The sequence below is a fragment of the Notechis scutatus genome, chromosome 3 (genome assembly GCF_049901735.1).
Source record: "Notechis scutatus isolate UNSWTSFEM ecotype Mainland chromosome 3, rNotScu1.2, whole genome shotgun sequence".
NCBI classification, from domain to species: domain Eukaryota; kingdom Metazoa; phylum Chordata; class Lepidosauria; order Squamata; family Elapidae; genus Notechis; species Notechis scutatus.
Window position 1 is genome coordinate 112,840,414 of NC_142011.1, and position 23,032 is coordinate 112,863,445.

Genomic DNA, 23,032 nt, shown 5'->3' on the forward strand with positions numbered 1-23,032 from the left:
TAATGCCTCAATTCCTTCTTTCTATCTCTTCCACATTTCTTGTAGCGAAATAGTAAATTCTTCTATGTCTCTTTTATTAATGACTGAGTGCCTTTTCGCCACCAAATCCGGAGGTGGAAGGTTGAAATCCCACCTCCTATTCTTTAGTCTCACTCTCAATTGAATCCAATTTTAAGGGAGAGACAAGTCTTTTCAGAGGTCAGAAAAATCTCACCTAGAACAAGCACACCACTCAACAATCTTCTTTTTTTAACTTTCTGGTCTGGCTGCCACAGCTTTCTGACAGCTTGTAATGGTTGTCTATCACTCCTCACCAGTCCGAGAGGTTTTTCTCCATTCCCACAGAGATTTGCGGTCTCTCTGTGGTTCACAGAGTGTCCTCTCTTCTTCATCAGCTCCTACAGGGTTGGCTAGGATCTCTATGGACCCCTGGGCAGGGGAATTTTGTTATTTTCCACAGAGCCCTATGGATTCCATCGTTTCACTGCGGCACTAGCCACGCCTCCCCATCTTTAACAAGTTTCTGATGGAGAGTGCAATCTGGGCAAAAGATGGGATGAACTGGTATTAAAAATTGACAAAACCTAGGAAACTCTGCAATTGCTTTCTGGTTTAAGGTGGAGCCCAGTCCAGCACTGCCTGGACCTTCTGGACCTCCTTTGTGTGAGGTACAGTAACCCAAATAGTCTATTTTGCTCTGGTAAAACTCACACTTAGAAAGTTTGACATATAATTTAGTGGCTCATAGTTTTTTAAGTACAGTCCTCACCAGCTTCACATGCTTCACCTTTGTTTCAGTGTAAAATATCATTTAAATAAATGTCATCATTTATTAATTGCATAAACATTGCAAGATCCTCCTGGAGGCCAAAAGGGAAGTGTTTGAACTGGAAGCATCCTAAAGGGCAGTTGAAAGAGGTTTTCCATTTGTCTCCCTCCCTGATCCTCACACACAGCTCCAGCTTAATGAATATTCTACTCTTAGCCAAGTGCTAACATGTTCTTCACAGTGGTGGGATTCAATTTTTTTTACTACCGGTTCTGTGGGCGTGGCTTATTTGGTGGGTGTGACTTGGTGGTCATGTGGCTGAGTGGGCGTGGCTTGGTGGTCATGTGGCTGGGTGGGCGTGCTGGGTGGTCATGTGGCTGGGTGGGAGTGGCCAACTTGACATCACTCACATCAAGGGGTGCCTTGCCTGGCCTCTCCTTGCCTCAGAGATACAATTTCCCTCTCTATTTATTTACTACTACTGAACATCCAAAATACACTATTTAATCCTATGTATATATGCCATATGTGTACATACATATTACATGGTGTAGTGCAGGGGTCCCCAACCGCCGGTCCGCGGACCGGTACCGGTCCGCGGAACAAGTCTTACCGGGCCGCTGGTTGCTGGGCGCCACCATCTTTTTTTGGTAAAAAAGTGCTTCCGGTGAGCTTTTCCGGGTAGAAAGCTCACTGGAAGCACTTTTTCATCAAAAGATGGCGGCGCCAGCGCTCCGTGAGCTTTTCCGGGTAGAAAGCCATTTCTACCTGAAAGCTCACTGGAAGCGCTGGCGCCGCCATCTTTTTTGACGAAAAAGTGCTTCCGGTGAGGTCAAAAAAAGATGGCGGCGCCATCTTTTTCGTCAAAAAAAGATGGCGGCACCCAGTTGATGCCGGTACCGGGCCGCGGCGCCCAGCTGATGCCGGTACCGGGCCGCGGTGTCAAAAAGGTTGGGGATCACTGGTGTAGTGTGTATAGGCACACAAAAAGATACACTATCTACTATATATACTGTGTGTATGTACACACGCGCACACACACAACCACGCACAGAGCTCTTCTAAAACTATATACATTCAACCTCACTGCGTTTGGAAAAACACACCCTGAGTCCACTTTCTGCCACACATTTAACTATAACTTCTGTATATTAAAACATTGCACATGCCTTCAGATTTGCTTCCCTAGCCTGCATATGACCGTTAGACTCAGAAGATGTCATGGATTGAGTAAAATATGGTGAAAATCACTTAACAGCACTCTTGCTTAGCAACCAAAATTTTGGGCTCAATTGTGATCATAAGTGAAGGACTATCTCTGTACCTCTGCATGGCAGCCTTGTTCTAATAAACTTTTCTGCCAATTTTCCTCTCTGTTAGAGGCACTGTAAGGTCTGGCAATACGCTTAAGCCAAAAATGAACCAAAACATAGACTTAAACGGAGGCTTGCAAATCAAAGAAAGCAGACTTTTATTCTTTGATTAAAGTGAAAGATCTGGGAAGAAGTTCCTAGCACATCACAAGAGACATGGGAGGAAAATTCTACAAAATACAGAAAAATGCCCTGTACCTTTAAGATTCTTAGAAGTGGAGTAACTGCAATGTAAAACTCTCTAACTCAATTGTTAATTACTCAATTTGTTAATCAATTGACCACAAGGAGGCTATTAACAGCATACTTTAAAGGTGTGGAATGGAGGTTTTTACATTCCCAGAGAGGTAACTTTCATTCCCATGGGGTGAAATGTATCAATCCAGGAAAACAGATGGATTCAGATTGATTTATATGGGACAATCATGTGTCTTAATAGGAGAGGGGTGTAACTGATTGCAGGCATGTATTTATAATTGTTTTACAACAAGTAAAAGGATTAAGAAAATCTTTTTTACAACAGCAAGATAACAAATGCCTATAGAGTAGCTCTCTATTTAATGCTATAATATATTTTACTATATTTATTTATTAATGTCCCCTTCAGCACCAAATTAATACAGATTCCAGATGATATAAGGTCTCCTGCTGGAGCAGGGGGTTGGATTAGATGGCCTCCAATGTTCCTTCTAACTTTGCTGTTCTATGATTCTTTAAGGATCTCCTGCTGGAGCCTGGGGTTGGACTAGAATAGGGGTCTTCAAACTTGACAGCTTTAAGACTTGTGAACTTCAACTGCCAGAATTCCTCTTCCAGTCATGTTAGCTCAGGAATTCTGGGAGTTGAAGTCTACAAGTCTTAAACTTGCAAACTTTGAAAACCCTTGGACTAGAAGATCCCTTCCAGTTCCAGCCCGAGATTCCTGTCCTATTTCAAAGAGTCTTCTGAAGCTAGGGTTTGTGTCCTTCCTTCTTCTCCTTTTTTTACTCCCTCCCTCCTTCCTGCTCGCTCTTTCTTTCTCTCCCTTCCTTCCATCCCATCTCTGTCTATCCTTTTTCTTTCTTTCTCCCTTTTTCTTTCTTTCCCTTTTCTTTTCTTTCTTGTCTCTTCCCTTCCCTCTCTTCCCATCTCTCTCTCTGTTTTTCTCTCTCTCCCCTTCCCTCTCTCCTTCTAAAACTAGGAAAGGAGACCCACCTGAAACAAACACACACACACAAACTTTCAAGCACCCAGAAGCGTTGCTCCTTACAAGGGTTCTTCCTGACCAGTCTCCTGTCCCACGTTGCCTGGAAAAGCTGACAGGCAAGGCTTCCGGATCCAACAAAGGGGCCTCCCCTTTGAGACTTCCAAAGACTTCCTCCCCTCCCACTTTTGGGGAAAGGAAAGGGCTGAGAACTTCAAGTGAGGTGAGTGCTGCAGCGTCATGCCCCCTCCCCCACCGGCAGCTCTGAGCTAGGGAGCAGTTTTCTGAGCAGCTCTGAGCAGGAAAGCAGTTTGGCTTTCCTGACTGCCTGAAATGTTACCTTGCTCCTGCAGCTGGTGGCAGAGGGAAAGGCAAGCCAGCCAGGTCAGAGCTGTTGCCACTCAGCTCCCTGCCAGCCCACATCTCATCCCCTGTCCGGATTCTCCAGCAGTTTTTGGGCTCACCTGCCGGGAGGCGCGGGGACCAGGTAGCATGAGGCTACTTTGCCTGCATCGCCCAGGGCAGCCACCCCTTCTTCACCAAACAAGCGTTTTGGCAGTTGTTGAGGGGGAGCTTCATTTGTTCAACTTCTACCTATCTCACCATTAGGCACCACCCAAAAAAGGAGGAGGTTAATATGGCCTAACAAGAAACAAGCAGCGGGGAAGATGCGAGAAGCGAAGCCAGAAAACGAAGCCAAGTCCACACTCCCACACCCCTCACCTGCTGTGTGCGCTCGCCCCTCCCCCACCGCTTCACTCCCGCTAACCATTTCCTTGGTTTCCCTTTTTTCCACACAAACTTCCTCCACCAGCGAGTTGTTTAGTTACAGCCTCTTTGGGCAATGAGGAATATCGAAAGGTGGAAAAAGGTTGCCACGCTCACCCTTTCTCCTAGCGCTCACCCACTCCTGCAAGCACCCTATTGCCTACTCCCATTAGCCCACCATTCTTCTTAAAACCAAGCAATCCTATTCTTCCGTGAAACACGTGTGCCCCTCCCTGCCAAGGCTGCATCTCATCCCCTGCCTGGATTCTCCGGCAGCTGCTGGGTCTCGCCTGCTGGGTGGGATGACCAGGAAGCACGAGGCTATTCTGCCTGCATTGCCCGTTGGCCAGCTGCCCCTCCCTTGCCAGGCCGAATGTTTTGGCAGAGTGAGGGCTGCCGCTAAAAGAGGCCCATGGGCTGGAAAGTACAGGCGGGGAAGGCTTGACTGCCTTTCGGACTCTGCTTGGGGCTGCCGCCTGCTTGACCACCTCCCCACCTTGGGTCCCGCATCAGCCCACGACAAGGGGACATGCTGCTTCCAGGCCGGCGGATGGGCAAGCAGACGACCCTCAGGGGAAGCATTTTCTCTCAGGCCTCCCACATGGAAGGCCCCACAGAAGCCGAAGCTGGGCCTGAAAGGCAGCCTCACCTCATCATGCCCCTCCCCCCCAGGCAGCCCTTTGGCTGATCGCAGCAAACCCAACATGGATCTTCCTTCCCCACCATTAGGGCTCAATCACAGCATTCTCACAGCAGCTGCCTGCACTCACCCAAAGCGCACAGATCGATGGGTAGGAGAGGAAGGGGCGATGTGGGCAGCATAGTGTCATGCTCTCTGGTTGCCAGCTGAGCCTGGGAACAGTAGGAGGCCCCTCCAAGATCTGGGAATGGGGGGGCTAACACGACTTGCAGGCTTACCCATGAGCAGCAGGCAGATCAGGGCTGCTCAGTTGGGGCACAGGCACCACATGGGGAAGTCAGGTTAGGCAAGCCATGAGGGCCCAGCGTGCCACATAGGAAGGGAGGAGTGACTGGGCAGGGCGAGCAGCGGGTGGGTGAGCTGCATGAGCGAGCGAGCGAGCATTGGGTGGGCGGGGCAACTGAGCGACCGGGGAACCAGTTCGGGGGTGTGGCCAGCCAGAAGTTGCTACCAGTTCTGTGACCCATGCCAAATTCTTGCTACCGGGTCGCCAGAACCACTGCGAACTGGCTGAATACCACCTCTGGTCCTTCATCAGAGACAGGGATAGATCCTTTCCATGCAGAACAAGGCTGGAACCGGTTGAGAGCGAGTCTGCTCATCTCCAAAGACAATCCCTCTCCCTAATTCCCAAGTGGTTATAGCAAAAACGAAAGCATGCAAAAAATGCCAGCAAGCTTTCCTTTCCTCCCCTCCCTCCCCTCCAGCAGAATGGCAGGACACAATGTTGGAACTGTGAGAACCTTGTCTACATTTAATAATAAAAGACTCTAGGAACAAGAGATATGAGGACCAGTCTGGTACAGTGATGCAGATGCTGAGTTTGAAACCTGGTCCCTGTGAGTTCTAGGCCTCCCTTTAGTATTAAAGTCACTGGGTGATTTTGAGCTAGTCATTGTCTCTGAGTCCAATTCATCTCACATGATTGTTGTGCAGAAAATAGGAGGTAGAACATTATGTATTTTTGTCAATTTGGCCATCTATCCACCTATCCATCTGTCATCTATAATTTTTTTATAGTTTCAAAGTTTTGAGGACATGTATTGATACAGGTAGTCCTTGACATATGATGACAATTGAGACCAACATTTCTGTTGCTAAGCAAGACAGTTGTCAGTGAGTTTTGCCCCATTTTACAACCTTTCTTACCACTGTTAAGTGAATCATTGTAGTTGCAGTAATATGGTTGTAAAGTGAATCTGGCTTCCCCTTTAACTTTGCTTGTCAGAAGGTTGCAAAATATGATCATATGATCCTGGGTATCATATAATCCTGGCAATATGAATCATTGCCAATTGATTCTGAATTTTCATCACATGATCATGGGGATACTGCAATGGTCATAAGTCACTTTTTTCAGTGCTACTGTTACTTCAAACAGTCATTAAATAAATGGTTGTTGAAGAATACCTGTACTAGTACAAAAGTGCTACTACAATAATTCTGTCAGATGATTTTTTTTTAAATAAAATTTTATTGTACTTTTCCACATTTAAAAAAACCTCATATACAATCTTCGCAACACTGTGACATCAACATTTCCATTTAGGTCAACATTCATAAATACATTAATTTTTATTTCTATTGTCTAACAGTTATATCAGTAATCCCAGACTGTATAATATTCCATATTTCTCTATCTTGCAGTTCCAATGTGAGTTTGACCATCTCTGCACAATCCATTACTTTCTTATTATCATACTTTCGGAGGGGGAAGATGAATCTCTTTTACAATGTTTTATCTAATTTCTTTGTTTGAAGTTTTCTGTGAATTATTTGAATCAACATGGAGGAAATCTTCAATGCTGAGAAGTCTTAGATAGAATAAGGCTCAGTTTTAATGCTTTTGGGAAGCCTTAATACTTTGCACATCAGAAAAAACATATAACAGTTTGGAGTAGAGAGAGCAAACTGGAATTTTATTTTTCTTTTGTGGAGAAAGTCCAAAAGGACACTAGCATAAAAGTTTAAAAAAAAAAAACGGAACTGGAATTTATAACTGATAAATATTTGAAAGACAAATTAAACTATTGGAAAATATTTTGAAACACTGGATGTAACTTTGTGAAGGAAAATTGATGTTTGGTGTTAATTTTGATACTATTTAATGATCAGCTGAGAACTCTAGCCTTTAAAGCTGGAAGATAGAGTTGGGGGGACACCTACTGGTGATAAAAGGCACTACACAATAGAAGCAAATAGACTAAACACAACTGAAATTGAGAAGGATAGGAAAGGAGATAAGCAACATCTGGAAGGTCACTCTTGTTGTTTGGAACAGATGATATTTTCTTTTTTGAACTTCTTGAATTTGGTGGATTAGAACACAGATGGCTTTGAGGATTTGTTTGGAAACTGAGTGGATTGACTTTTTTTGCTTTTTGGCATCTTTTGGTTTCTTCTTTTTTGGATTATTGATTATTGGGTGTTTGGTGGCCATCTTGGATTACCATATTTTTTGACTGAATACTGTAATAAGTGAAAAAAAGAAGAGTGGAACAATATTTTTAGATCTTGCTATTAAGGCAATGGGAAAGTTGGTAGGCCTTTTGAATTACAAATACATTTCTGGATTATAAATACTAACTGATAAGAAGACAATTGCTGATTCCAAATAAACTTTTCCTTCTACCACTCCAACAGATTGAACTATAACGGTTACAAAATATTATTGACTTTGAAGAAACATTTTGTGACTGAATGAATTGGACTTTTATGCTTTTTTGTTGATGCCCAGACTTTTGGATTAATTTTTGTACTACTCCCGGGTGGGTTATTTGGGATTACTGTCTTTTTTGCATTGGAGAAATTTGACATTACAGGTTATGGTATATTTAGAGGATAAGAATTTAGAGAAAAGGGATAATGACAAGTGTTCTGAATATAACTAGAACTGGCAAAAAAGCATCACCACCAACATTGGCTGCTTCATCCATCAAGTCAAAGAACAATAGATACTATGCTGCAACAAGAAAAGATGAATACATCCCAAAAAGAAATACAAATGGTGCTCCTGTCCATTCAGGAGGCCATGGCAAAAAAATAGAATGAAATGAAGACTGATTTGGGAGAAATGAAGGGAGATTTGGGGGAAATGAAGGAACAGGTTCGTAACATGGATGACAGACTAGGGAACTTTCAGCAAATGATAACAAAAAATGAACAAAGAATCCAGAAAATAGAGGAGAAATCAGAAGAAGCTGAGAAAATAGTAGATGAGATAAATCAAAAACACAAGCAAATAAGGATCTAGAGGACAGAGTTATAATGCTGGAAAAGGTGGCTACTTTTTATGATTCCAGAACACAGAAGAGGTTAAAGAGGAAAATCTCCCAGATGTGATTATAGAATTGTTGGCAAGTGCTTTAAAAATTGAAAAACAAGAAATGGTTGCAGAAATAGATGAAACATTCAGACTAAATACAAACTACTGAGAGAGGTACATGTTAGATTTCTCAAAAAAACAATGAGATGAAATATTTAAAAAGGCAAGAGATGAATCACTGCAATACAGAGGGAAGGAAGTTGTAGTCTTGAAGCAGATCCCTAGAAGGGTATGAGAGCTATAAAAGCAATATCACTTTCTGACTGCAAAACGAATGGAAATAATAAAACCTAAGCTGAACCTAATGGAAAAAGAAGAATTGGCACAACAAATTTAAAAAGCAAAACAAAACTTTTTTGAAAATGCCAATAAACCAGGAAGATGGCTAGCATACAAGCTGAAAAAAGAGAAAGAAAAAAACTGATAAGAAAATTACAAGATGAGAGGAGAATCTTACAACAACAAAATGAGATTTAAAAGAAAATAATTCAGTTTTATGGGAAATTATATCATCAAGAAAAAATTTCAGAGGAAAAGATAAAGCAAAACTTAGAAAAAGCTTAACTACCAAAATGTCTGAAAATATGAAAGCAATGTTAAATGAAAGAATAACGATGATGGAATTAACAGAGGCAATAAATAGAATAAAATAAACAGAACAATAAAACACCAGGACTAGATGGGCTACTTGCGGAAGTTTATAAATATTTACAGGACTCACTAACTTTGTCAATACTAGAGGTTTACAATGAAGTTCTGTTAGAAGGTAAGATACCAAATTTGTGGATAGAAACAAATATAACATTAATCCCAAAAGTAGATTCAGATTTAACACAAATAGAGAATTATAGGCCTATATCACTACTAAATGCAGACTACAAGATATTCAATAATAGAAGAAATATTACAAAGATTCCTGAATGAATTTATCTACTCAAACCAAAATGGATTCTTACTTAAAAGACAAATTAAGAATAACCTAAGATTTATTTTAGATATGATGGAATATTATGAAGTACACTCTGAAAAATAAATGGCATCGCTTTTTCTAGATGCACAGAAAGCATTTGATAATATAAATTGGCAACTTATGTTCCAACAATTAGAATGTATGGATTGTGGTGAGAAGTTTATAAATATAATTAAGACAATATACTCCAAACAATTAGCAAAAGTGATAGTGAATGGGGAACGATGGTAAATTTTAATATTAAAAAAGGCACAAGACATGGATGCCCACTATCCCCATTACTGTTTATATTAACACTGAAAGTGCTAAATAGAAACATTAGACAAGATCCAGGAATAAAAGGTTTGGAAATAAAAAGAGAAAAATACAAACTACAAGCTTTTGCAGATGATTTTGTATTTGTACTAGAAGAACCACTGGAAACTGGGTTATTTGCGGGTTATTTGTTCCGGGTGGGGGTTGTTCAGCTTGCGCTAGGGGTGTCCCTCTTTCTTTAAGCTAATGGGAAAAATAGAGGAATATGGAGAAGTGGCAGGACTGAGAATAAATAAATAAAACATGAAAGTACTATTTAAGAATCTTACAGATAAACAAAAAAACAGAATTGACAAAGAAAACAGACCTTCAGGTAGTTAAGAAAGTAAAGTACTTGGGAATTTACCTAAGAGCTAGATGTGTAAAATCAAAGAAGATGATACAAAACTGATACAACAAATAAAAATGGACTTGGAGAAATGGAAAAATCTGCAGTTATCAATGGTAGGGAGAATAGCAAACAACCATAAAAATGAATATACTGTCAAAACTATTGTTTTTGTTTCAAGCAATTCCTATAAAGCTAGAGAAAAAATAATTTTGAAATTCAGATGGCAAGGAAAAAGAGTGAGAAAAAGACTGAAAATGTTGCAAGAATCTAAAAATAATGGGGGCTTTGCTCTGCAGGATTGGGAGATCTACTTTTAGGCACCAACCTGGATGAAAGAATGCATAAACCTTAGAAATAGAAAATTGTTACTGTTGGAGGAACATGATCTTCAATTGGGATGGCACACCTTTCTGTGGTATGATAAAAATAAAATACATAGATACTTTCAAAGACATTATGTTAGGAATGCCCTACTCTAGTATGGGGAAAAGTTAAAGCAAAAAATTACATGAAAATACCACTTTGGCTTTCTACAATGGAAGCTCTGATACATCCAAATGTGGTAAATTTGGAAAAAATTGTAACATATAAAGATATGTTAAATGAGAAAGGGGAACTTAAAAGTAAACAGGAACTGCAAAATCAGGGGGTGGACCTTGCATGGTGGTCACACTTGCAAATACAATTAAGATATGAAAAAGATGTAAAGGTTTCTATAAACAGTCAACAATACTTGATCAAATACTACAGGTGTGGATGAAAAGCTAATAAAGAAAATATGGTACATAGTTATCTATTAAGTCTTAAAGTGGAAGATGAACAAGTGAAAGAAACATAACATGGGCAAAAATAGTTGGATATACTATAGAATTAGATAACTGGCAAAAACTGTGGGATAGAAACTATAAATTGACAATAGCAACTACATACAAGGGAAACCTGTATAAAATGTTCTATAGGTCAGTGGTCACTAGTTCTATGTGAGAAAATTTTGGTGGTCTGCAAAGAAATGTCCCCTCCAAAGCACCCCCAAAGCACCCCCCAAAGCAATTTGTTAGATCTGGGGTAGATCGGTTCGAATGAGACGCGAGACCATTCTAGTGAGTTCAGCTCTTTATTTAGAATAGGAACAGTCTGGGGAATACAAGCCGCGGCAGCCCTTCATATAGGGCTGGCTCGCAGCTCGGCGGCCAATGGCAGCGCTTTGAATCTCCCACGATCGGCACAGCCAATCGCGGTAGATTCTTAGCGCTCCAATCACGGCCGGGGTTTCTACCAATCAGGTCGTTGTCCGTCTGGACCAATCAGTTGTGAGGGTTTGGAGTATGCTAATACAGCACACCCCTCCCCTCTTGGTTTCGTCTGTCGGTGCGTCGTGACATAGTCGCGCAGGTAGGCGGGGCTTCGTACCTGTCTAGTTGACCTGCGCAACTCAGTTCTCGTTTGATTTTCGACCGGTTCGGAGGCCTTCTCTGTCGCTCTGGTTCCCAGGGTTGGAACCGCCTGGAAGGTCGGGCTGGGCCTTTCTTGGTAGCTCCCTCCCGGTCTACCCGGGCTGGTTGAGCTGCCGTCTCTGTTGTTCCCGCCGGATCTTTCCGGGCTGGTTGCACTGGCCTGGCTGCTCCTTCCCGGTGACGATTCCGGGGTTGCCTGTTCTGTTGGTCCCGCGTTTACTGGTGAGTAGGACCGGTTTATTTGCGGGTTATTTGTTCTGGGTGGGGGTTGTTCAGCTTGCGCTAGGGGTGTCCCTCTTTCTTTAACGCTTGCCGTTTCCCCCCCCCCCCTTCTAGTTTCTTGCTCGGGTGTATGGTTGTTGGCTATTCTGGACCTTAGTTGGTTAATGTGCCGTTTCCAGTTTTTCCCGTCGCTTGTTTCTAGTTGGTATGATACGGGGCCGGTTATTTGGGTGATTGTTGCTGGTATCCAGAGTGGTTCCCCCGACAGGTTTTTTGCGTATACGGCATCACGTATGTTGAATTTTCTGTGCTTGCTGGAGGAACCCGGGGGTTTGTGAGGGGTGTATGTGGGGTGCATTCTATCTAGTGTTGATCGTAGTTTTCTGCCCATCATTAGTTCTGCTGGGCTTCTATTTGTGGTTGTGCTAGGTGTAATATGTTGGATGAGGAGCATTTTATTGATTTTATCTTGTATGTTGGTTGTTTCTATTTTCTGTATGGCTTTTTTGTGTATTGGACCATGCGTTCCGCCCGTCCATTCGCCGCCGGATTTGCCAGCGCGGTTAACGCATGGCGTATGCCCTGGCCTGCCAGAAATTGTTCAAACGCTAGTGCGGTGAACTGGGGCCCGTTGTCAGATACTATTATATCTGGCAGGCCGTGTGTGGCAAAGAGTTTGCCCAGTTTCCTTATTACCGCCTCCGTTGTGGTTGATTTCATGGTGCTTACCTCCAGCCAGTTGGAGTAAGCATCTACTGTGATGAGGTACATGTGCCCCTTGGTTGGCCCCGCGAAGTCTATGTGAATCCGGGACCACGGTCCTTTTGGTGTTTCCCATTTATGTATTGGAGCGGCGGGAGGACTGGGTCTGGATTCTTGGCATTGTTTGCATTTGGCTACCCAGGTTTCGATCTGTTTGTCCATGCCTGGCCACCATGCATAGCTTCTGGCCAGGCTTTTCATCTTAACCATCCCTGGGTGCCCCTCATGCAGCATACCCAATACCCTTTCTTGCAATGTTTCCGGGATTACCACTCTGTCTCCCCAAAGTATACAACCCTTCTCGGTAAAGAGTTCAGTTTGTCTGTTTCTGAAGGGTCTGAATAGTTCGTCCCTGTCCCCTTCCGGCCATCCTTTTCCAACCCAGCTTAGGACTCGCGCCAGCCGCTTGTCTTTATTTGTTTCTCTGGCAATATCTGGCGCGGTCACTAGTGGGTTGGGTATTGTCTCTATTTGAAGTACCTCTGTCGTGGGTGCCGGGTCGTCTTCTAGGTCGGGCAGGGGTGAGCGGCTCAGGGCGTCTGCGTGGGTGATGTCCTTCCCGGGTCGGTGAACCAGCTGGTAATTGTATGCTGACAGGAACTCAGACCACCTTGTCATTCTTGGTGATAGAATGTTCGGTGTGGTCTTATTTCCTGCCAGGATCCCTAGCAGCGGCTTGTGGTCCGTGATGATTGTAAAAGTCCTACTGTAAAGGTATTCGTGGAATTTCTTGATGCCGGCGACGACTGCTAGGGCCTCTTTGTCGAGCTGGCTGTAGTTCCGCTCCGGCTTTGAAAGTGTCCTTGATGAGAAGGCGATGGGTGCTTCCCTCCCGTCTGGTAGCTGGTGGCTGAGGATGGCGCCGATCCCAAAAGGTGATGCGTCGCACATTACCGTTAATGGCAGAGTCTCACTGTACTGGATTAGTACCACGTCAGATGTTAGCAGTTTCTTTGTGTTGTTGAAAGCGCTCTCCTCCCGTGCTCCCCAGGTCCAGGTGGCTGTTTTATCTAACAGCCTATGCAACGGTTCCGCCACGGTCGCCTTTTGAGGTAGGAAGACATTGTAAAGTTTAACAGTCCCAAGAAAGCCTGCAGTTCCGTTTTGTTTTTGGGTCATGGTGCTTCCCTTATGGCTCTTAGTTTCTTCTCTGTGGGGTGGATCCCTTGTTTGTCTAGGAGGTACCCTAGGAATTCGACCCTCTCAGCCCGTAGCTGGCACTTCCCTTTCTTGACTTTGAGCCCCGAGTCTCTGAATTTCTTCAGTACCTCCCTCAACCGGGCTTCTAGTTGCTTTTCGTTTTTCGCGGCCACTAAGACGTCGTCAAAATAGGGCACCACCCCCTCTATGCCCTGGAGGAGTCTTTCCATGAGGCTTTGGAAGACCCCGGGTGCCACGCTGACTCCGAACTGGAGCCGGTTGCAACGGAAAGCCCCCCGGTGCATTACAATGGTCTGGGCTTCGGCGGTTGCGGCGTCGACCAGCAGTTGCTGGTAGGCTTGCGCCAGGTCGAGTTTGGCAAAGATCCGGCCTCCCCCCAGCGAGTGCAGAAGGTGCTGCACTACTGGGATGGGGTATGCGCTTTGCTGGAGTGCGTGGTTTAGGGTGGCCTTATAGTCCCCGCAAATTCTCACGGACCCATCTGGTTTGATGGGGGTGACTATGGGGGTCTCCCACCTGGCATGATCGATTGGCTCCAGTACCCCTTGCGCGATGAGCTTATCTAGCTGCTCATCGATCTTGGGCTTGAGTGCAAATGGCACTCGTCTGGGCTTAAGGCGGATTGGAGCGATGCTCGGGTCTATATTAAAAGAGATAGGGGACCCCCGGTACTTGCCTAGGCTGTCGTTGAAAACTTCCCGGAAGTCCTCCACGAGCACCGCTTCCCAGTCCGACTCTGCGGTGCGGTGGATTCCGGTTACTTCAATGCCTAGGGGTGCGAACCACTGTAATCCCAACAGGCTCGGACGATCCAGGTCGACGATGGTCAGGGGTAGCACTTCGGTGTGGTTCTTGAAGGTGATTTTAAAATGGCCTCTGCCAACTACAGGGATGCGGTTTCCCTGGTAGTCTTTGAGGGTTAGTGTTTGGTCTTCTAATTCTTTGCGGCGGATGGAGGGAACCAGGCGCTTGATGGTGTGCCATGAGGCCATGGAGAGGGTGGACCCAGAGTCCACCTCCATGTTGCATGGCTGGTCTTCTATCCCCACCGTCATGTATACCTTTCTGGCATCTCTTGTGGAGGAATGGCCGCCGCCGACGGTCTGGTGTGTTTCCTCCCTTTGCCTTGCCTCGTTGAGCCGCCTGTTCCGACCCTCTTGGCTCCAGCGGCTCTCCATCTGGCGGTCTCGGTATCTGGTGGGGGTGTTCTCTTGCCTCCGAGGGCTGCCATCTCGTCGCCGCGGGCTGTAGTGTTTTTTATTCCTGCACACCTTGGCGATGTGCCCCCGTTTCTCGCACTGTCGGCAAACGGCATCAAGGAACCGGCAGTCCGAACAGGGGTGATCGCCTCCGCAGCTGGCACACTGGAACCTCGACTTACAACCTTGGGGTTCCCGTCGCCCTCGTGCTGCTTGCAGGCGGTGGATTTCCTCCTCCTCGTCCTCGGTTCCTGAGAGGGAGTCAATGTCGCCGTGGTGTGTGGTTGCGTCCCGGTGGTCGATCTCGGGTCGCCTTTCGGGGTTCGGTGTCATCTCGCCGGTCGCTGCTCGTGGCGTGATGCTCGATTGCCACATCCGAGCCGCTGATTTCTTGGCCGCTTCAGCCGCGGCTACCTCTGTGAGCGCATCGGCGAGGGAGATGTCGCCCTTCGCCATGATGCGGCTCTGGAGAATGGGGTCTCAGAGTCCCAGGACAACGCGGTCTCGCAGGGCCTCGTCCAGGTCGGCGAACTCACACAGGCCGCCCAAATCTCGTAGTGCCGCTATGAAGTCGCCAAGCCCCTCGCCCTCGCGCTGGTCCCGCCTGTAGAATTCATGCCGCTGGATGAGGATGGGCACGATGGGGGCATAGTGGCTTTGTAGCAGGGGCTCGAGGTTGCCCCACTCCATGGTCTTGACGTCCTCCGGCTTGGCCAAGGCTTTGGCCATCTTAAACACCGCCGGCCCGCAGTGTGCGAGGAATACGGCCCGTTTCTTGTGGCTGTTGGCATCTTTAAGATTGCTACACTCGAGGAACATCTGGAACCTATCGGTATAGGATTCCCAGTCCTCGGTAGCGGGATTGAAGGGTGCGGGTGGTGAGTTGATGCCGGCCATTCTGCTTGCTGCTGTGTGCCGCCTCGCCACGTGCTGGGTGGTCTCTTTGTCTCACGATCCCACCTTCGTCACCAGTTTTAGATCTGGGGTAGATCGGTTCGAATGAGACGCGAGACCATTCTAGTGAGTTCAGCTCTTTATTTAGAATAGGAACAGTCTGGGAAATACAAGCCGCGGCAGCCCTTCATATAGGGTTGGCTCACGGCTCGGCGGCCAATGGCAGCGCTTTGAATCTCTCGCGATTGGCACAGCCAATCACGGTAGATTCTTAGCGCTCCAATCACGGCCGGGGTTTCGACCAATCAGGTCGTTGTCCATCTGGACCAATCAGTTGTGAGGGTTTGGAGTATGCTAATACAGCACACAATTAATCCAGGTTGCACGGGAACAGAAGGCTGTGTGCCGCCCACATGGTCCACAGGAATACAAGGCTGCGCTGCCCACATGGCCTGCCCACCGCTGGCCCCCACCCTTTGCAAATCTTATCTTCAGTAGAGCCATGCAAACTGGAACTGGAAGGTAAGACCAAAAGTGGGGGAGGGAAATCTGCCTCGGGGTGGCTTGCTGATGTTGGTGGGAAAGTTGGTCCCATATTCCAGAGCTGCCATAGTTAGGACTGGCCCTTTGATCACCCTGGAGCAGCTCTTCCACCTGGGTGCACTGGCCTGCCATTGAGGAGCTACTCCGGGATGACCAAAGGGCCTGTCCTGACCACTTCAGCTCTGGAATATGGAACCGGCCCGTGGTGGGACTGGAAATCTCCTCCATAGGGGGTGGCACGTGCAATATGTAAATTTGCAGGTGGTGCAATGTGCAAAAAGGAGCACAACCCTCGCTGGCTGGAACAAGTAATGATGCTGCTGTGGGGGGGGGGGGCACAGTGCAAGTGGGCCAAAGCGGCAGTGGCAAAGGCAGAATGCTAATGCCGTGCAAATGCGAATAGCATTTGTTCTCCAATCTCCAGGTTAGAGGAGTGACATTCAAACGTGGCTGGCAGCAGCCCCCTGCGGCTTCCTCACTGCCTTTGGAGCCAATTTCAAAGGCTAGGAGAGGACTTCTCCAAGGCAAGGGGGGCGGGGCTCACTGGCCTCCAAATTGGTTCCCAGCCAGCCTGAGGAAGCATTCAAAAGAGGGGAGGGGAGCAGTAGTGGAATTCAAATATTGTTGCCACCAGTTCGGTGGGCGTGCTTTGGTGGGCGTGCTTTGCACGCGTGCACACACTTTGCATGCACGCACATGCCAAACATCTACCTTGCACAGGCACAGACATTTGCGGAGGCGCAGAGGCATTCTGCCTCGCTTCCTGCAAACCTGCACGATCTCCCGGTCACTTCCACAGCTGCCGCGTGGCACTATTCTGTGCCGCACAAAGCAACTGTGCTTCAAATTCAGCGGATAAAGGTGATTATGGGAGCCCAGGCAGACGGGTGGGCCCAACAGCAGAGCCATTAGAGCAGCGGAGAGAACCGGTTCAGTCTCCGCTGCTCATCGCTCCTACCAGCTCTCCAGAACTGAGCAGAACTGGTTGAATACCACCACTGGAGTGGAGAAGGGGAGGCTTATAATCAAAACCATAATTATAAGCTCCCCCTTCTCCACTCCACTCATTTGAAGCCTCCAAAGCAGTGGTGAAATTCGATCACCTCACACCAGGTGGTAGGGATGGTTCAGTTCGCTGAACTGAATAATCACCCCTTGTTGGCCCGCCCACACCCACCCGGTGCACCCATGTTGGCAATGGATGATACTGGTGGCAGGAGAGAGAGAGAGAAAGAGAAAACAAAGCAAAAAGCCCTGCAAAGTTGACACCATGATGTGCCAAAGGTTGCAGTCCAGGAGAGAAAAGCCTCTTGCCGCCCTTTTCCCTGACAGCCCTTCTCTAACCTGGGGATCTTCAGGATTTGGGGAGAGGGATGAGGGGTGTGTGTGAAGGACTGCAACTTTTGACGAACTTTCCTCCAAGAGTTTCTCCCTTCCCTTCCGCAACTCTGCGGCATGAGTTGGCCACTTCTGCAAGTGCTGGCAGACTCAATGAAGCTTGCCCTAGTTCCTTGGGAATTTCCCCCTCTCCTCTTCACTCCCCAGACAGCTGAGGAGGTGCTCAAAACAACCTGGAATTTTTCCCACTTTATTTTCTTTCAGCTTGCCTTCTGCAGCAAAGTCAAGATGACCAACCATGTCAGATTCCCACCACCTTTCCCACCCACCCTCACTCCCGGGGACAGAGGGAGACACAAGAGAGAGAGAGAGGGAGAGGGAGAGGGAGAGGGAGAGAGAGAGAGAGAGAGAGAGATGAGAGAACAAGTGATGTCGACTTGGCCATGCCCACCCATCCAGTCATATGACCACAAGCCATTTTTATATTAAAATGTATATTAATATATATATATTTATATATATTCGTTTTCTTAAGTTCTTTCTTATTTCTTTCATATATATATTCATATATATGTATATATTAAAACTATTTTTAATATTAAAATTATATTTAATATAAAAAAATTTTTAAAATATTAAATATATTATATTATATTTTTTTAAAAAATTCATATTAGTGGTCCTTGGGATTTAAAATTATGAGTTTGGTGGTCCCTGAGGTCCAAAACGTTGGTGACCCCTGCTATAGGTGGCATTTGCCACCAGCAAGGCTAGCAAAGATGTTTAAAAACTTGTCCACTAAATGCTGGAAATGCAATCAGATACTGGGATTGTATTATCATATGTGGTGAATTTGCCCAAAGGCAAAAAAAATTGAATGAAAATACATACATGGTTAGAAAAAATGATAAAGCAACATATAGATTTAAAGCCAGAAATATTTTTGTTAGGTATTTTGCCAGAAAATTATAATAAAGGGAATGTATATTTAATTTTACATGTTTTGATGGCAGTGAAAATTGTATTTGCACAACATTGGAAAAATGAGGAAACCCTTTCAGATGAAAATATCATTAAAAAAATATTGTGCAGCAGTGGATAGATTAACATTGTGATAAAGAAGACACAGGATACTTTTTAACTTGGGATTTGTTCTATCAATGGTTAGATAATAAAAGTAGAAATTAGAAGTGAGAAGAATATTATTATATACAAGCAAATAATACCCTGTTTCTCCATCAATACGGCCTCCCCCAATAGGAAGTCCCAGCATGTTTTATAGGCATGAAATGAAATTAAGCCCCTCCCCCCAAATTAAGGCCTATATTAAAAAATGCGAAATGGGGGGAATGGTGGTGGGGCTTGCCATTAGGAAGTACTTTTGTTGCACACCCGGATATGGTGCTGCCTGCATTGACCCTGATACGAAGTGCCCCACCAACGCCGAGGTCAACATCCAAGCTGTTGCCGCCCGCCCAAAGTTGCAAGTGGGGGGGGGGAATTAAGTCACCCCCGAAAAGACGGCCTAGCCATTTTTTCGGGGCTCAAAAAAAAAAAAAAAAAGACCCAGCCTTATTATATGAGAAACACGGTATTATTACGTATATGTAAAATGACCTAGACCAGTGGTTCCCAAAGTGGGCAGTACCACCCCCTGGGGGCAGTGGGATGCCTTAGGGGGGTGCTAAGAGGCAAGGGGGCCAGCAGGGGGGCACTAAGAGGCAGGGGGTCATTCGAGGCGCCAGCTCCGCAGGCTCACCCCATTGAGCCCCTTGCACCACTGCAGTGCAACAGTCAATGGCATCCATGGATCACTAGGGGGAGGCAGAGGAAGGGGGGCTTTGACCACATGCCCAATATCCAGGATCCCGCTCAGCCAAGCCTGCCCCTCTTTGTAGTTGCCGTGCCTGACAGCAAGTTCACAGGCTGCCCCTCCCGCCAGGGATCAGCCTCCCAAGCTGGGCACTCACATCGTAGATGGCAGTGCAGGGTTGAAGAAGCCCAGGGCAGCCAGTGGCAGCATGTTGGGAAAGTTTGCTCTACTTTCCCAACATGCTGCCGCCGCTGCGTTTGAAGCGCCATCCCCGCAGGCACATTGGGAAAAGTTTCTATCTATCATCTATCTATCCATCCATCCATCAATACATCTATCTATCTATCTATCTATCATCTATCTATCTATCTATCTATCTATCTATCTATCTATCTATCTATCTATCATCTATCTATCTATCCATACATCCATCCAAAAGGTCTGTCTGTCTGTCTTCCTGCCTGCCTACCTACCTACCTATCTGTCAGGCTACAGAACTTTTCCCATTCACTCAACTAGAATGAACTTCTGAAAATGTATCAAAACGTATCAAAAAGGAATCCTTTATTGAGATGAGACAATTCCTGTAGGAGTTCAAAGCAGTGTCTCAGGCATACAGGGATACATAAGGGAGTTTAGAACCCCTCCCCTTATCTCGATGTGTATTTAGTGAAACAAAAGCTAATTCCTCCCCACCCCCTTTTTTTTAAGGAACGATCTTTTTCACAGTTTCCCAGGGCATACCTAGTTTCCCCCCCAACCCCTTTTTAGAACGAACTATTCAAAAGATTTCCAAGACACATCCCACTGTGGAATTTTTATGATCTTCTCATTTCCTGGTTGTGCCTGTCAGAGGTGATAGTTCTGGCCATCTGGCTGTCAGCTGGTGCTCCATTCAAAATCCAAGAAAGAAAACTTAGACTCTTGTAATTAGAGAAAAGATATCTTTTACTGGAAGTCAAGTGGTAGCAACAAGAGAATTCTAAATCTGAGGAAATAGGCACGTACATCGCATATATCAAGGGATGGAAATGTTCCCACCCCAAATAGTTCAAATGGTTCTTCCAGTTAAAAGTTGTGAACCTCATCATGTGGACATCTTCAGCTGGTGATGATTAGTGGACCTTGGCATACTCTGATAAAGGTTTGCAGCTGCTCAGAGAAGAGAAAGCTAAGCAAGAAATAGAAACTCTTCCCAGTTCATACAATATTAGTTAGTAACACCTCCAGCTCGCTTCCCATACTTTTCCCCCTTCCTCCCCCCCCATTACTCATGACAGCCAGAAAGAAGCAAGGCAAAGGAAGAAGATCTTGAAGGCTGACACTGGCTTTTCTCCCTCCATTGTATCATTTGTGGGTTATACAAATTTGATATAAGATTAAATATATTCAGGTTACATTAAGAAAGGATTTCTTTATCAGTCTCCCCCCCCCTTTTCTTCTTCCACTGAAGAAATGACAGATAGACGGATCTGACACTACCTACCTACCTGTCTCTCACTCTCTCTCTCTATCCATCCATGTTCAAGGCGCCAGCCCTGCAGGCACATCGGGAAAGTAGAGTAATGCCAGTCTGGGAGGGAAGGAGGGAGGGAGAGAGAGAGAGAGAGAGAGAGAGCGAGCTGATGCATCTGATTGAAATGAGGCCTAGTTTAGACTGAAGCCATTTTCCACATTGAAACATCTTTGCTAGCACATTGAAACACTTTTGGCTTCTATTAAAAGTTTTGTGGATGAAACATGATCAAGAGACTATCAGGAAGCTCTCACATTTTGTTGAGGTTTTAAACAGGATCCATTGGACCAGACCTCCACCCTAAAAAATTACTTTTCCCCAATGTATTACAGTGCCAATTCTGAAGAAGGCAAAACCAAAATGTACTAGTAAATTACAGGGAGAACACACGCACACTCCCTTCTGGAGCAGGTGATTGGACTAAAATAGATATCTCATTATCTTTCTCCTCCCTCCCTCCTTCCTTCTTTATTTTTCTTTCTGTCCCTTCCTTTCATCCCCCCTCTTTCTTTCTTTCTTTCTTTCTTTCTTTCTTTCTTTCTTTCTTTCTTTCTTTCTTTCTTTCTTTCTTTCTTTCTTTCTTTCTTTCTTTCTTTCTTTCTTTTCTTTCTTTCTTTTCTTTTCTTTTCTTTTCTTTTCTTTTCTTTTCTTTCCCTTTTCTCTTTCTTTTCTTCCTTCTCTCTTTCCTTCTCTCTTTCTTTTCTCTCTCTCGCTTTCCCTCTCTCAGATTCACCCCATTGACTTGGTGCACCGCTCCGCTCAGACTTGTTTGGGCAGGTCCCTCCAGTGCAGCGGGCTCAATGGGGTGGACCTGCGGGGCCAGCACCTAGAACGCGGCAGTGGCAGCACGTTTGAAAAGTAGAGCAAAGCCAGAGGTTGTTAATTTTTGCTTCAAAGAATCACAAAAGCTTCTGGGCTGTACACAAGAAGGGACACATATGTCAATGCAATTCAGCAACATAAAATAAAGAAATACAAATAAAACAAATCAACAAGAATAAGCAAAGCATCTCTGATTAGATTCTATTCACTACTAGAATCTAATCAGAGATGCTTTGCCGATTCTAGTCCAATGACCTGCTCCGGCAGGGTTAGAAGGGTGTGTGTGTGTGTATGTGTGTGCATGGCTGTCAAAACTCATAAAAACAGATCAAGTAGCTCTGGGGAGGCCAATCATAAATTAGAACACTTGCTAAACAACCAGCCATTAAGTGAGGGCCACTTATATTTGGTTTGCCAGTCACCTGGCCATGCCCACCCAGTCACATGCCCACCAAACCACACCTACCCAGTCATGTGACCACCAAGCCATGCCCAGCCAGCAAGCCACGCCCAGCCAGTCACGTGACCAGCAAGCCATGCCCACCCAGTCACATGATGAACAAGCCACACCCACCCAGTCACATGACCAGCAAGCCGCACCCTCAAATTAGGCCACACCCATAGAAATTTGAATTCCACCCCTGGGTGGGGGGCACCAAGGATGAGTTGGTAGCACCAAGGGGGCGGTGGACTGAAAAAGTTTGGGAACCACTGACCTAGACAATACACTGTTTATTGAATATTTATACATTGAATACATTTTTAAAGAAAAATGTATAAATAAAAAATATAAAAAAATTAAAATAAAATTAACCCACTCACTGAGGAAGGTGGTTCCTGAGGGTATTCTGGCATTGGGACAAACTCTACCCCCGTGGCTACTTTGAATGGGGTGAGCCCTGTGTTGTTATGTACTGCATTATTGTATACAACTTCAGCATATGGCAGGAGGTCTGCCCAGTTAGACTGCTGGTAGTTGACATAGCATCTTAAGTATTGTTCTATCATTGCATTTGCTTGTTCCATTCTGTTTGTGCTTGGATGAAACACTGAATTAAGCCCTTGGGAGGATCATATCAACTTTATAAATTCTCCAAAAGTAAGTGGTGAATTGGATCCCCTGGTCCGACATTTGGCACTTCATGTAGCTAGTAGATATGCTGAAGGGACATTTTGGCCAGTCTCTGAACAGATGGGAGGCTCGAGCAGGCTAACAAGTAGGCTTGTTTGGAAAACAAGTCTATTACCATCCAGAGTTGTGCTGAAATGGACAGATTGACATTGGATTTGAATAATAAAGGTGAGACAGAATACTACAAGATATGGAATAAATTCTACCAATGGTTGTAACTGAGAGGAAAGACCCAGAAAAAAATAATAACCAGGATTTATAGAATGGAGAATTGAAGTTATGTATGTAATCACAACAGAATATAATCGGATAAGACGAAAGTTAAAAATCAATATTGATGAGATTATGATGTCTGTATATACCGTATTGACCAATTGTATAAAGGTAACAATGTACATATGATAACTATAGTATATTTTAGTATGTAAGGCAAAGATGACAC

The 23,032-nt window shown here is 45.2% G+C and overlaps 1 protein-coding gene across 26 annotated transcripts in view; it reads left to right on the forward strand.

The window, feature by feature from the left end:
- PDE4DIP (phosphodiesterase 4D interacting protein) overlaps positions 1-23,032 on the forward strand; it is a 197,493-nt gene that overhangs the window by 140,709 nt on the left and 33,752 nt on the right. For 7 of the 26 annotated variants that reach the window (XM_087962506.1, XM_087962507.1, XM_087962512.1 and 4 more), the window contains one exon: positions 6,441-6,845. The exons of the other annotated variants lie outside the window; for them this stretch is intronic. In XM_087962506.1, the coding sequence (XP_087818632.1) occupies positions 6,441-6,451 (11 nt within the window). In that variant the 3' untranslated portion in view covers positions 6,452-6,845. Of the gene's footprint in view, positions 1-6,440; positions 6,846-23,032 lie in introns of those variants that run through there. 26 annotated transcript variants of the gene reach the window in all.